At 51.6% G+C, this 13,600-nt stretch overlaps 2 protein-coding genes across 2 annotated transcripts; both read left to right on the top strand.

Moving 5' to 3' along the window:
- Positions 1-15: 15 nt before the first annotated feature.
- LOC137900704 (5-hydroxytryptamine receptor 3B-like) lies at positions 16-3,391 on the top strand. The gene is made up of 9 exons (XM_068744833.1): positions 16-70; positions 627-790; positions 881-925; positions 1,432-1,541; positions 1,711-1,880; positions 1,978-2,135; positions 2,537-2,747; positions 2,832-3,041; positions 3,123-3,391. The coding sequence occupies exons 1-9, from the start codon at positions 16-18 to the stop codon at positions 3,389-3,391; spliced, it is 1,392 nt and encodes a 463-aa protein (XP_068600934.1).
- Positions 3,392-5,861: 2,470 nt separating this feature from the next.
- Positions 5,862-9,880, top strand: LOC137900430 (5-hydroxytryptamine receptor 3A-like). Its single transcript, XM_068744511.1, has 9 exons — positions 5,862-5,931; positions 6,375-6,541; positions 6,619-6,663; positions 6,738-6,847; positions 6,925-7,094; positions 8,640-8,800; positions 8,879-9,089; positions 9,167-9,403; positions 9,570-9,880. Exons 1-9 carry the CDS (start codon positions 5,862-5,864, stop codon positions 9,878-9,880), a joined length of 1,482 nt encoding a protein of 493 aa, XP_068600612.1.
- The last annotated feature ends 3,720 nt before the right edge of the window (positions 9,881-13,600 follow it).

Genomic DNA, 13,600 nt, shown 5'->3' on the forward strand with positions numbered 1-13,600 from the left:
CGGATGTGGACCGCTATGTGGAGCCTGGAAGGCACGACGTGTCCCCTGTGGCTGATGCTGTTGTCCTCAGGTAAGACGCTGTCCTCAGGTAGGACGCTGTCCTCAGGTGAGACGCTGTCCTCAGGTAGGACGCTGTCCTCAGGTAGGACGCTGGGACAAGAAAATAAAAGATATTTCCTGAGTGAGAATCAGCTGCATCTGTTTTTGTTTGTTTTTAGTGGGGGGGGGGGGGGAGTCTATATGTTTGGATGCGCTACTTCAGTTGGCAGGTATTTCGGCAACATGACGGCTCGGAGGTATTTTTCTGTCCAGATTCACTCGCAGTAGAAACGAAGTACTCGTATATTTCATGTGGCTCCTATTTGATATTTCTCTGTGTAAAACATTTAAACAATACGAGGACGTTTTTATGACACAATCCAAACGTCTAACAACATTTTCCAACACGTTCAGCTTTAAATGACCCCCCCCCTCACTATCTCCATCCCTTCCTTCACAGAGCTGCAGAGTTTTTATTTTTTACTTGTTTCATGTTAATTTGCATGAATCGAGTTTGCTCAGACGAAACACGACACCTGAAGGTCACCAGAAGGTCATCCCATCGCTAACCGGGCTTTGCCTTTCAGCTCGCCTGCTGGGGGGGGTGCCGGAGAAGCCGACGCGGTCCGCACTGAACCAGCTGACCAGAACCCTCCTCAGGAAGTACGACTGCGGCGTCCGGCCGGTGCACAACTGGACCAGCCGGACCACCGTCTACATCGACCTGCTGCTGCAGTCGGTCCTGGATGTGGTGCGTCAGCGCTAACATTCACACATGAAGGTTCCAGTATGCGGTTGTCATGACAATGACATCCCGCTGGCGCTCTTCTTCTTTTTGCAGAATGGAAACACCCAAAGCATCACCACCAGTATCTGGTACAGGCAGGTCTGCCGGGTTCTTCTTCTTCTTCTAAATTGGAATTGTCAAACATAAATGAATCTTTACCCTCCCCGAAGAGGAGGCGAGGGTATTGCAATTGGGTGCGTTTGTCTGTCTGTCTGTTTGTTTGCTTGTCTGTCCGAGCGCATAACTCAAAAACTAGTAACCCAATCGACTTGAAATTTTTACACAAGCAAGGTTCTGTCCGTGGCTCGGTCCTCCCCGAGAATGGCATTGATCCGGATCTGGATCCAGATTCTAGATTTATTTTTACATCTGGAATCGTGCCTGTGCTGTAAACTGCCACTTTAAGAGGGAGGGACACGAATGGCATGATGGGAAAAAGAGTCCAGAAGGAGTCTTGTAGTACGTTCCGGAGCAGCAAGCTAGAGCAGGTTTGGCCCCTCTGATCCGGAAGCCCTGTTTACTGTCTCACAAGATCCAATAGTCTTTTGGAGGCGGGGTCTGCAATCTGTGATTGTCTTTCTAGTTGATTTTGTCTTTGTCTTCAGATCTGGACGGACGAGTTCCTGGTTTGGAACCCAGACGACTTCGATGGCATCGATGAGATCTCGCTGTCGTCCGACGCCATCTGGATTCCCGACGTGATCGTTTCTGAATTGTAAGGAATCGCTGAAAGAAAAATATTTTCAGTCATGTGGACGCTGGACAGAATGTAAAACGTAAAGTCTCTCGTGAAGCTCGAGTCGAATGTCCCTGGGGGGTCTTGTGCCCCTCCTTGATCCTTCAGTCTGCCCTGTTGCCCGTCCCCTCTCCATGTGTCTCCCTAGTGTGGATGCAGGGAAGTCCCCCCCCATCCCCTACGTCTACGTCAGCTCGTTGGGCCTGGTGAAGAGCTACCGCCCCCTGCAGGGCGTGCTGGCCTGCAGCCTGGAGATGTACGCCTTCCCGTTTGACAAGCAGAACTGCAGCCTGACCTTCCGGAGCTGGCTCCATTCGGGTCTGTTGGTGGAAGCCGGCGTGTCTTTCACTGTTCCCTTCGTGTCCAGTCACGCCGCCCCGTTCTTCTTTCCCAACCTCCACGCCTCCCTCTGCAGTGAAGGAAATCGACCTGGCGCTGTGGAGGAGCGCGGACGCCATCGCCAACGATACCAAGGAGTTCATGACTGACGGCGAGTGGGAACTGTTGTCCATTCCCTCGCGCCACTGGCGAGCCCACCAGGACGGCGCCGACTACGCCCACATCCAGTTCAACGTATGCGCCTCACACCCACGGGACACTGCATAGGCCCAGTGAACTTTGACCCCTCCTCAGAATTGAAAGCATACGAAGCAATCGGCATCAACCGTCACTGATTGGGGGGGGGGTATCAGTGGACCTCTTGTTAGCGGCGACCATCGTCCAGCGCAGGTGGACAGAAGGCTGCTATTTATTGGGCTCAGAGAGCGACGGCTAGAAGGAACCCTGTTGAAGTCACGCCGGCGCTTTGGGAAGCAGGAAGTTTAAACAGGAAGTTTAAACAGGAAGTTTAAACAGGAAGTTTAAACGATCGTGTTCAAACCGATCGGGCTCACACTGCCGTAGCAGGGAGACCGTGCGTCGTTGGGCTAACGATGCGCCCCCCCTTTGCCCCCGTTCTTCTCTCGTCCCGCCAGGTGCTGATCCGCCGGCGCCCCCTGCTGTATGTGGTGGGCCTCCTCATCCCCAGCATCTTCCTCATGATGGTGGACGTGATGAGCTTCTACCTGCCCCTGAACAGCGGCACGCGCATCGCCTTCAAGATCAGCATCCTGCTGGGCTACACGGTCTTCAGGGTCAACATGACGGAGGACCTGCCCTCCACTGCGGTCAGGACGCCCCTCATAGGTGGGACCAGATCCAGATCAGGTGGAAGGCAGGTTGATCGCCCTGCTCGGGTTCACCGGCTCCGTGTGCTCCGTCCCGGCCCAGGCGTGTTCTTCGTGGTCTGCATGGCGCTGCTGATGCTCAGCCTGATCAAGTCCATCCTGGTGGTGAAGCTGCTCTACCACGGCGAGGCCGAGGTGCGGCAGATGTCGGTGTCGGCCTGCCTGCTGGATAAATACGGCTCGGCCGCTCACGACCTCAGCCAGAGCGCTCTGACCTCCATCAGAACCCTGGACTGCATCGACCCGTCCGGCGGTGAGCCCGGCCTGCCAACAATCTGTCCTTTCATATTTCCTGTCCACAGTTTGACCCAGATCCCTTGACCTCTTCACAAAGATTATGAACCGGATCCGTCCCTGGCGGAGGATGACCTGCTGCTCCTCAGAGGGATCCGGAGCACCCCCTCCGGATTGGACTGGCTTCATCAGGAGCTGGCCTCCCTCCGCCTGGCCCTGTCCCAGGAGGACACGGAGTCTTCGGCTCAGGCTGAATGGCTGTCCCTCTGCTCCAAGCTGGACCGCTTCCTGTTCCGCTTCTACCTGCTGGTTCTGGTTCTGTACGCCGGGACTCTGGCGCTGCTCTGGGCGAGCTGGAGCTCCGCCTGATCCCAGCCCGGAGGTTCCGTTCCTGATCTCTCTTTGCATCTTAATAAAGTGTCCATCACATGGAACCGAATTTGGAATGTTTCCGTGGCTCTGATTTGTCCATCGATGCAGTAAAAGTCTCTTTACTTCAATCACGAAGCTAAAACGCTTTGAAGTCAGACATATTATGGGATCTGGTCGGGAAGCGAGGATTTAACCGACGGTGCGTTCAAACTTTAATCTCCTGATGCCGCTAAACGGATCCATAAAACCCACCCGGAGCTCGGCTGCAAGTGTTCCCACCCCCCCGATCGGCTTTCCTAATAGCCATGATTAAACTATGAAGAGCGCATCGCCGAGCAGTCGAGAGGAAAGATCCATGCTAACGCCGTTTCCACGCGTAACTTGTGAAGCTGCTCTTCAGCGGATCCGGTTTCATCGTTTCAACCAAACAGAAGCTTCAGTCAGAAGCTTTGATACCGCCAGAAATGACCAATGACTTTAAGAAGCATCTGAGTATTGATCGATCGATCGAAAACACAGAAAAAAACGTGTGTGAAAGAAAAAAGAACAATAAAATAATGATAATAATATGCGTTGGTTTTATATATCACTTTTCTGGGCACCCAAAGTCGCTTCACATTGAGCATTATTCATTCACTCCATACTTGGTGCTGGTGAAGCTGCTACTGTAGCCACAGCTGCCACCTGGTCCACCTGATCCACCTGATCCACCTGATCCACCTGATCCACCTGATCCACCTGATCCACCTGGTCCACCTGATCCACCTGATCCACCTGATCCACCTGATCCACCTGGTCCACCTGATCCACCTGGTCCACCTGATCCACCTGGTCCACCTGACACCCTGCTGTGCCCCCAGTAAGGAGGCCACCTGGTCCACCTGTCCACCGGATCTACCTGTCCACCTGATCCACCTGGTCCACCTGATCCACCTGATCCACCTGATCCACCTGATCCACCTGATCCACCTGGTCCACCTGTCCACCGGATCTACCTGTCCACCTGGTCCACCTGATCCACCTGATCCACCTGATCCACCTGGTCCACCTGATCCACCTGATCCACCTGATCCACCTGATCCACCTGGTCCACCTGTCCACCGGATCTACCTGTCCACCTGGTCCACCTGTCCACCGGATCTACCTGTCCACCTGATCCACCTGATCCACCTGATCCACCTGGTCCACCTGATCCACCTGGTCCACCTGATCCACCTGATCCACCTGATCCACCTGGTCCACCTGATCCACCTGGTCCACCTGATCCACCTGATCCACCTGATCCACCTGGTCCACCTGTCTACCTGGTCCACGTGATTCATCTGGTCCACCTGATCCACCTGGTCCACCTGTCCACCGGATCTACCTGTCCACCTGATCCACCTGGTCCACCTGACACCCTGCTGTGCCCCGGTAAGGACCTACCTGTGACCACTAGAACTGTTCAGAGGAGGCCAACCAGACACGAGACCACGGGCTGGGATGTACTCTGAGAGTCACGTGGAGTCGGACTCACAGAGCGTATCAGGGACTCTGTGTGGACGCCAATGTCCCAACAAGGACAAGGTGTTACCCGGATAATAAACCCTGGGGAACAAAGGAGATCAAAGCCTGAATTAACAGGAGCTGAGAGGGCATTCAGGGAGGGCCAACGAGATGATTCGACACCGCGGTACCAAATCAAACCCCCTCGGTTCCCAACCAGCATCCTGTGACCTCCTGACACCCCCCTCGCCACCAAGACCAGGAGTGTCCCTGACAGTTGATCAGGTCAGGAATCAGCTGAGAGCCCTTCGCTCAGGCAAAGCAGCAGGCCGGGACGGGGTCAGCCCGGGGGCGCCCAGCTGTGTGGCGTTCTGCATGGGTTCCTGTTCTGTGGGAGACGTCCTGCGTTGTTGAGGGTCTCAGAAGCAAACAGACTCAATGAAGTCATTGGGGGGGGGGGGGGTGAAACTGGACTCCTTAGAGGCAGTGATGGAGAGAAGGATGCTTTAGAAGCTACGAAGCATCCTGGACACACCCCCCCCCCCCCCCCCCCCTCCATCAAGTCCTGGTCCAACAAAGGAGCACTCAGACAATGAGACTGAGACCCCCACCCCCCTCAAAAACTGAACGCCAGGGAAGGTCTTGTGGCGATTAAAATATTCAACGCCTCATTGCAACCTTCTGTTCATATCAGTGCAAACGGCCCGACTCGTTTTCCTCCGTGATTCTCATCCTGATGAAGAGGAGTCCATTAGTGACGAGGTGATTACTCTCAGGCGCCATCTGATCCGGGCTCCAGCTTTCATTTCTGCAGTCGTTTATCTGCAGGAGCTGCTGCTTTATCGACCAGGGAGGAGCAGATGCCCCCCCCCCCCCCCCCCCCAGCGGAGTGACACTAACGAGGTTTTCAGCGCAGATGAAGTGAAGGACTCAGAGGATATGGAGTCGGGCATCCGAGCAGAGCAGGAGGAGAAGCGGCAGCATGAGGAGCTCAGCAGCCTGGACGGCGCTCCTGCCCCTCCTCATCCACGGAGCAGCGGGGACCTGCGCAGGTACGGAACCGGCGGAACCGGCGGAACCGACGGAACCGCCTGCAGAACGTCTGACCTTAGATCCAAAGTGTTGGTCCGCACGAGAAAATTATCTATGGCATAAAATAGTGCATGAATCAAATGAAATAATCTCACTTGAAATATTTGACCTGGAAAATGTAAAATATAATTAAATTTCATTAAATTAAAACAATTTATGTCATAAATCTTTTAACAATAAATGATTTAATTGAGTGAAGATAACCTTTATTACTTTATTATAACTGTTTTATTTTAATTGATTTATTATAAATGCTTATTTATAATGAACATTTATTTAATTGATCCGTTTTTAGATCGTAAATTGGACAATCCAATTTGGTTTGTTTCCAAAATGAAGCATCCGGTCCAAGAATGAACATTTGATTTGTGACACCGATCAGTGATCAGATCCTTCCTTGCAGTGAAGAGGCTGGGGGGCGGCGGCTCGGGACGGTTCGCCAACGCCACGCTCGTCCGTCTGTCTGAGTTCCTGAGTGGGGGCTACAAGAAGGGCGTGAGACCCGTGAAGGACTGGAGGACGTCCACGATGGTGTCCATCGACCTGATGGTCTATTCCATCCTCAACGTGGTGAGTCCCGACACGCCGCCGCGGCTCACGCCGCTGGTTTCCTCTGAAGACTCGCACCCTCTGGCTCTCCTCCGCAGGATGAGAAGAACCAGGTTCTGACCACCTACGTTTGGTACCGACAGGTAAGAGGCCGACGTCTTTACCTGTTCACTTTGTATTTGTGTGTTTTAGCGCCGTCTGTTCTTGACTCTCTCAGGCGTGGACAGACGAGTTCCTGGTCTGGGATCCGGAAGATTTTGACGAAGTCAAGCAGGTTTCTATTCCCACGGCCAACGTGTGGGTTCCTGACATCCTCATCAACGAGTTGTAAGAGCCCGGTTCCCGTGTTCTCCCGGCTGCTGGGGCTGCTGGGGTCCGGACTGATCTGCGGTGTCACCCTGCAGCGTGGATGTGGGGAAGTCTCCGGACATCCCTTACGTCTACGTGACTCACAACGGGCTGGTGCGGAACTACAAGCCCATCCAGGTGGTGACGGCCTGCAGCCTGAACATCTACAACTTCCCCTTTGACGTCCAGAAATGCAGCCTCACCTTCCAGAGCTGGCTACACACCAGTGAGACGCGCACACACACACACACACACACACACACTCACAGGTTGACAGCGGATGGTCATGACTTTCACAACATGAAACAATCAACTAATCAACTGCGCTTTAATCAGCTGCGTGGTGCGTTGTGAGTTGTGAGTTGTGAGTTGTGCGTTGTGAGTTGTGAGTTGTGAGTTGTGAGTTGTGCGTTGTGCGTTGTGAGTTGTGCGTTGTGAGTTGTGAGTTGTGAGTTGTGCGTTGTGAGTTGTGAGTTGTGAGTTGTGCGTTGTGAGTTGTGAGTTGTGAGTTGTGCGTTGTGAGTTGTGAGTTGTGAGTTGTGCGTTGTGAGTTGTGAGTTGTGAGTTGTGAGTTGTGCGTTGTGAGTTGTGAGTTGTGAGTTGTGAGTTGTGAGTTGTGCGTTGTGAGTTGTGCTTGTGAGTTGTGCGTTGTGAGTTGTGCGTTGTGAGTTGTGCGTGGTGCGTTGTGCGTTGTGAGTTGTGCGTTGTGAGTTGTGCGTTGTGAGTTGTGCGTTGTGAGTTGTGCGTTGTGAGTTGTGCATTGTGCGTTGTGCGTTGTGAGTTGTGCGTTGTGCGTTGTGAGTTGTGCGTTGTGTGAGTTGTGCGTTGTGAGTTGTGCGTTGTGAGTTGTGCTTGTGAGTTGTGCGTTGTGAGTTGTGAGTTGTGCGTTGTGCGTTGTGCGTTGTGAGTTGTGAGTTGTGCGTGGTGAGTTGTGCGTTGTGAGTTGTGCGTGGTGAGTTGTGCGTTGTGAGTTGTGCGTTGTGAGTTGTGCGTTGTGAGTTGTGCATTGTGCGTTGTGCGTTGTGCGTGGTGCGTGGTGCGTTGTGCGTTGTGAGTTGTGCGTTGTGCGTGGTGAGTTGTGCGTTGTGAGTTGTGCGTTGTGCGTTGTGCGTTGTGAGTTGTGCGTTGTGAGTTGTGCATTGTGCGTTGTGCGTTGTGAGTTGTGCGTTGTGAGTTGTGTGTTGTGAGTTGTGCGTTGTGAGTTGTGCGTTGTGAGTTGTGCGTTGTGCGTTGTGAGTTGTGCGTTGTGCGTTGTGTGTTGTGAGTTGTGTGTTGTGAGTTGTGCGTTGTGAGTTGTGCGTTGTGAGTTGTGCGTTGTGCGTTGTGAGTTGTGAGTTGTGCGTTGTGAGTTGTGCGTTGTGAGTTGTGCGTTGTGTTGTGAGTTGTGAGTTGTGCGTTGTGCTTGTAGTTGTGCGTTGTGCGTTGTGAGTTGTGCGTTGTGCGTTGTGAGTTGTGCGTTGGAGTTGTGCGTTGTGAGTTGTGAGTTGTGAGTTGTGCGTTGTGAGTTGTGTGTTGTGAGTTGTGAGTTGTGCGTTGTGCGTTGTGAGTTGTGTGTTTGCCGCTCCTTCCGTGAATCATTTAACACAATTACTTGGTGAAAACACAAAGTGTTGACCGTACTGGAACAGAAGCCGCCCGGCCCTCGTTGCCGCGGCAGCCGGACGGCCCTCGTTGCCGTGGCAGCCGCCCGGCTCTCGTTGCCGCGGCAGCCGCCCGGCTCTCGTTGCCGTGGCAGCCGGCCGTTGCTCCCGCCGCTGTGTTTGACCCGTAGTCGACGACATCAACATCACCCTGATGCGAAGCCCCGAGGAGCTCCGAGAGGACAAGAGCGTCTTCATGAACCAGGGCGAGTGGGAGCTGCTCCACATCCTGTCCCGGTACAAGATGTTCAGCGTGGACGACAGCGACCATTACGCCGAGATGAAGTTCCACGTGAGCGTCCCGGGTTCAGGTCGAAATGCTTCTGGGTTTTTGTGCCATGACGTGATGAAGGGGCTGTAAATGCTCCAGGTGGTGATCCGGCGGCGGCCGCTGTTCTACACGGTGAACCTGCTGCTGCCCAGCATCTTCCTGATGCTGATGGACGTGGTGGGCTTCTACCTGCCCCCGGACAGCGGAGAGAGGGTTTCCTTCAAGATCACGCTGCTCCTGGGCTACTCCGTCTTCCTCATCATCGTGTCGGACACTCTGCCCGCCACCGCCATCGGAACCCCTCTGATAGGTGACCCTCGTGGGCAGAACACGTGGCACCTCCAGCATCGTCACCTCGCTCCTCGTGCCCTGTGGTTTGCCTTTCAGGCGTCTACTTCGTGGTCTGCATGGCCCTCCTGGTGATCAGCCTGACTGAAACCGTGCTGATTGTGCGCCTGGTGCACAAGCAGGACCTGCAGACCCCCGTGCCGGACTGGGTGAAGTACCTGGTCCTCGAGAGAGCGCCGGTCCTCTTCTGCATTCGCAGGAAGCCCCGCCTCTGCTCCAGGCTGTCCTCCCAGGCCTCGGATCGGGAGCACTACAAGGACAACAGCTACGGAACCGGTGAGGAGCAACAGGTGGTTGGGGGGGGGGGGGGGGTTACCAGCAGCGGGTCATTAAACCCAAGAGGGGTTCTTCCTGTTGGGACATGAATCACGTCCCAACAGGAAGACAGCATGTGGGTGGGACTATTGCCCACCTGACTGAGTCTCTTATTGTCCCGTCGCAGCCCAGTGCAGCCTCCACCATACCTGCGAGGCAGGTCGGAGGCTAAGCCAGCACGAGAGGGACGGTGGGCTGCTCGGGCTCGGTCTGCCCCCCTCCAGGGACACCACCCCGCCCGTCATGGACAACATCCTGCAGGAAGTGACGGCGATACGCCACTTCCTGGAGAAGAGGGATAAATGCCGGGACGTTGCCAAGGAGTGGCTGCAGGTCGGCTACGTGCTGGACGTGCTTCTCTTCAGGGTCTACCTGGTGGCCATGGTGGCGTACACCGTCACGCTGGGCACGTTGTGGTCTGTCTGGCAGGTCGCCTGAGTCCCGCCCTCGAGCATCATGGGACGCCAGTTTGAATTAAACAGGCCGGAGCCGTCGGCCGTTCGCCCCGTACGGGACGGCGGATACAGACAGGCCCATCACGGCGAGGGAGGAGGGGCCCGATGAAGATGAAGCCGCTATATCCCCACAGAAATCACAATATTCAGTTTAAATGACGCCGCGATAAAGAACCAGAGTCCACACGAGGACGAGGATGACTTCAAAGCACCTAATCTGTGCTTTTAAATCCCACATTCATCATCATCTATCTGCTGCAGGGGTGAATGGAATGTAAAATAACTCTGTGGTTACGCAGTCTAAGTATTTACGCAGTATAGTGACGAATAAAGATCCAGAGTAATTTGTAAAGAACATATATTAGTGGTGAAAAAACTAAGTTATTCTGTGGAGGAAAATATTTTACTGCATAAACTCTTGTCTTGTTTGAGACTTCAAGATGGTATTTGTTTTCGTCGGTTGTACGTGTTGTACGTGTTTGTACGTGTTTGTACGTGTTTGTACGTGTTGTACGTGTTGTACGTGCTTTGTACGTGTTGTACGTGTTGTACGTGTTGTATGTGTTGTACGTGTTTGTACGTGTTGTATGTGTTGTACGTGTTTGTACGTGTTGTACGTGTTGTACGTGTTTGTACGTGTTGTACGTGTTGTACGTGTTTTGTACGTGTTGTATGTGTTGTACGTGCTGTATGTGTTTACGTGCTGTACGTGTTTTGTACGTGTTTTGTACGTGTTGTACGTGTTGTACGTGTTGTACGTGTTTTGTACGTGTTTTGTACATGTTGTACGTGTTGTACGTGTTTGTACGTGTTGTACGTGTTGTACGTGTTGTACATGTTTTGTACGTGTTGTACGTGTTTTGTACGTGTTTGTACGTGTTGTACGTGTTGTACGTGTTGTACGTGTTGTACGTGTTTGTACGTGTTGTACGTGTTTTGTACGTGTTGTACGTGTTGTACATGTTTTGTACGTGTTGTACGTGTAACGCCATGTTGTAAATAACTTCCCAGATAAATTACGCAGTAATAGATGTTGTTTGTTGTAAATAAATGTAAACCTGAGTTGTAATAATAACAATGAAAGAGAAATAATAGCACTTATAATCATGATTCAATAACTGTAATCCTTAAAGCAGCTATTAATTTGATAGTTCTTTAAATAAAGGGAATTTGTATTATTAAATGTCTTTGTCCTTTCACCTTCGCAGGTATGAATGAATTATTGGTAATGACTCATTTGTCTCGGCATGTTTACCTCAATACCGACACAGCAGCTACGCCACACGCAGCTCGGTTTGCCCTCATAACTATGGAGGACCAAAACGGCAACAATTAAAAATATATATACTGTACATGAATAAATAAAAAACAGTTAATATAAATACAAAAATATACAAGATTCTAAAAGTTATAATATATGTGGAAATAAATACGAACATTAATATAGAAATATAATTAAATAGCAATAAATAAATAAAAGCGCTTTTTATTGCAATAAAATGCAGCAAAACTGCAGTTCACCGAAGCAGCCACACGGTGGCGGCACATACAACAGCATCAGAGGGTCTCAACAGCAGCGCAGATTTTTACAGAGAGAGAGAGCGAATGGGAAGGCAGTTGGACCAGAGACATACCTGTGCAGGTGTGGAAGTGTCTAGGAGAGGAAGCTGCAGAGTTTTTAACGGGTTGTTTAATACAATCCTAGAGGAAGAAGATGAAGAGGAACGGAGGAGAAGAGTTCTGGTGTTCTTCAAGAAGAAGGGAGACAAACAGAGTTGTAGAAACTACAGAGGATAAAGCTGAAGAGATACGATGAAGTTATGGGAAAAGGTGTTTGAGTCTCAGACATGGGCAAACTAAGGCCCGGGGGCCATACACGGCCCGTTAGGCTTTATAATACGGCCCGCTGAACTTTTCCAAATAATAACATTAAATAAAATTGTATTATAATTAAACCTCATTCATTTTCCCTGTTTCCTTGTATTTCTACCTGTAAAAGGCCAAATCCTTTCATTAAATGTCATTTATATTAGCTCACACAAACACTCCCATTTTAGAACCCATTGTGGCCCACGAGTCAAAACGTTTGCCCCCCCCCCTGGGCTCGACTAAGGACAGAAGCAAGTATTTGTGTACCACAGACGCAATGTTAGCGTTGAGGCTAGCAATGGAGAAGAACAGAAGGAGCTGCATTGTGTCTTTGTGGATCTAGAGAAAGCCGAGGACAGGGTGCCCAGAGAGGAACTGTGGTACTGCATGAGGTACTGTAGTACTGCATGAGGTACTGTGGTACTGCAGGAGGACGTCTGGAGTGGCAGAGAAGTATGTCAGAGTAGTTCAAGACATGTAGGACAGTTGTAGGACAGCAGTGAAGAGTCCAGTAGGAGAGACCATGTTGGACAGGATTAGAAATGAGACAATAAGAGGGACAGTGAAGGTTAGACGTTTTGGAGACAAGGTCAGAGAGACCAGACTTTGTGGGGCAAAGATCAGCACCACAACACAAAGACCTTTCACCCACCAACCCCCCCCCATATGATCAAAGTCACAGAAAGAGTTTTTTTCCTCTCACTTCCTATTCCGTGTCTTATCTTACAAAAATAAAACACAACAGCAGCATGTGCTGAGTGTGATATCGAGCAGGCGAAGGCAGGAAATGCTGCCTTCTTTTCACGTTTCAAACAGGAAGTGAGCAAATATCGTGGAATTACTGGGATTACCTAATCTCATTGTGTTGCTACTATGCCATGACAATAAAGGCTTTCTATTCTATTCTACACTTTTCATTCTGTTTATTTGTGTGCCATGGAACAAAATTCAAGAATCTAGTTGACTGAAATGTATTGAATTCTGAAAATCCATGAAAAAAATATCCATCCCTTATAATTTAGTGAACAGCAGCAGGAGCTTCGTTCCGGTTTTGTTCAGGGTCTCAGACTTTCTGTCGTCGACAAATATTTGAGTTTGAGTTACATTGTTAGATAAAAACCAAAACGTTTTCATTTGACTTTGACTTTTCTATCATGGATTGGACAGGACGAGTCTCCCGTCTCACGGCCGGAGACTCGTCTGGTGCAGCGCAGCGTCCGCTATCTGAGCAGTGTGAGCAGGTCGCATTCAGTCAACCGCTAACGCCATGAAGAGCCAACGAGGAGCCCGTGAGCAGACTCCGGGTCCGGGTCGAGCTCGTTTGGGTCAACCTGGCCTCCACCCGTGTGTGTCTGTGTATCTCATTGGTGACCTCTGGCAGCCGGGCTTGAAGCGCCGCCGCAGCTACCATTAGCACGTTCCGGCCAGGTGGCGGCGAGCATCCAGACGGGAACGTTTGTGGGCGCGTCGTCAGGTGCGTCCTCAGGATGCTGTTAGAATGAACTCAACTGGAAGAAGGCTTTTGGACGAGAGAGGAACCCAAACCAGAACCCGAACCAGAACCAGAACCTGAACCAGGACCAGAACCAGAACCCTCTCGTGGATGAGGAGGCGTGAACGCTCCATCCAGCATTCACCTGCTTGAGTTTGACCCTTTGTCCTCGAAATTCCAAGGATGTCCCAACAAATCTGGACCTGTGGTTCATGTTCCCAGACCCCCCCCCCCCCTCCCCCCCCCCCCCATCAGAAGAAGAAGCTGCTCCATTTGGCCCGACTGACTGATTACTGCAGGCTTTGTGTTGGAGTCCTATCAGCAGGCTGGAAGCTGGGAATG

This window comes from Brachionichthys hirsutus, chromosome 10 (genome assembly GCF_040956055.1).
Source record: "Brachionichthys hirsutus isolate HB-005 chromosome 10, CSIRO-AGI_Bhir_v1, whole genome shotgun sequence".
Classification (NCBI taxonomy): Eukaryota; Metazoa; Chordata; class Actinopteri; order Lophiiformes; family Brachionichthyidae; genus Brachionichthys; species Brachionichthys hirsutus.

What these genes read in the sequence shown, in the direction of transcription:
- LOC137900704 (XM_068744833.1), top strand. Translation starts at nt 16, where the DNA reads ATGTGGAGCCTGGAAGGCACGACGTGTCCCCTGTGGCTGATGCTGTTG. An exon ending in ACGCCCACATCCAGTTCAAC is followed by an intron (nt 2,136 to 2,536) that starts GTATGCGCCTCA and finishes TCGTCCCGCCAG; the next exon opens with GTGCTGATCCGCCGGCGCCC. An exon ending in GGTCAGGACGCCCCTCATAG is followed by an intron (nt 2,748 to 2,831) that starts GTGGGACCAGAT and finishes GTCCCGGCCCAG; the next exon opens with GCGTGTTCTTCGTGGTCTGC.
- LOC137900430 (XM_068744511.1), top strand. Translation starts at nt 5,862, where the DNA reads ATGAGGAGCTCAGCAGCCTGGACGGCGCTCCTGCCCCTCCTCATCCAC. An exon ending in AGCAGCGGGGACCTGCGCAG is followed by an intron (nt 5,932 to 6,374) that starts GTACGGAACCGG and finishes CCTTCCTTGCAG; the next exon opens with TGAAGAGGCTGGGGGGCGGC. An exon ending in CATCGGAACCCCTCTGATAG is followed by an intron (nt 9,090 to 9,166) that starts GTGACCCTCGTG and finishes TTTGCCTTTCAG; the next exon opens with GCGTCTACTTCGTGGTCTGC.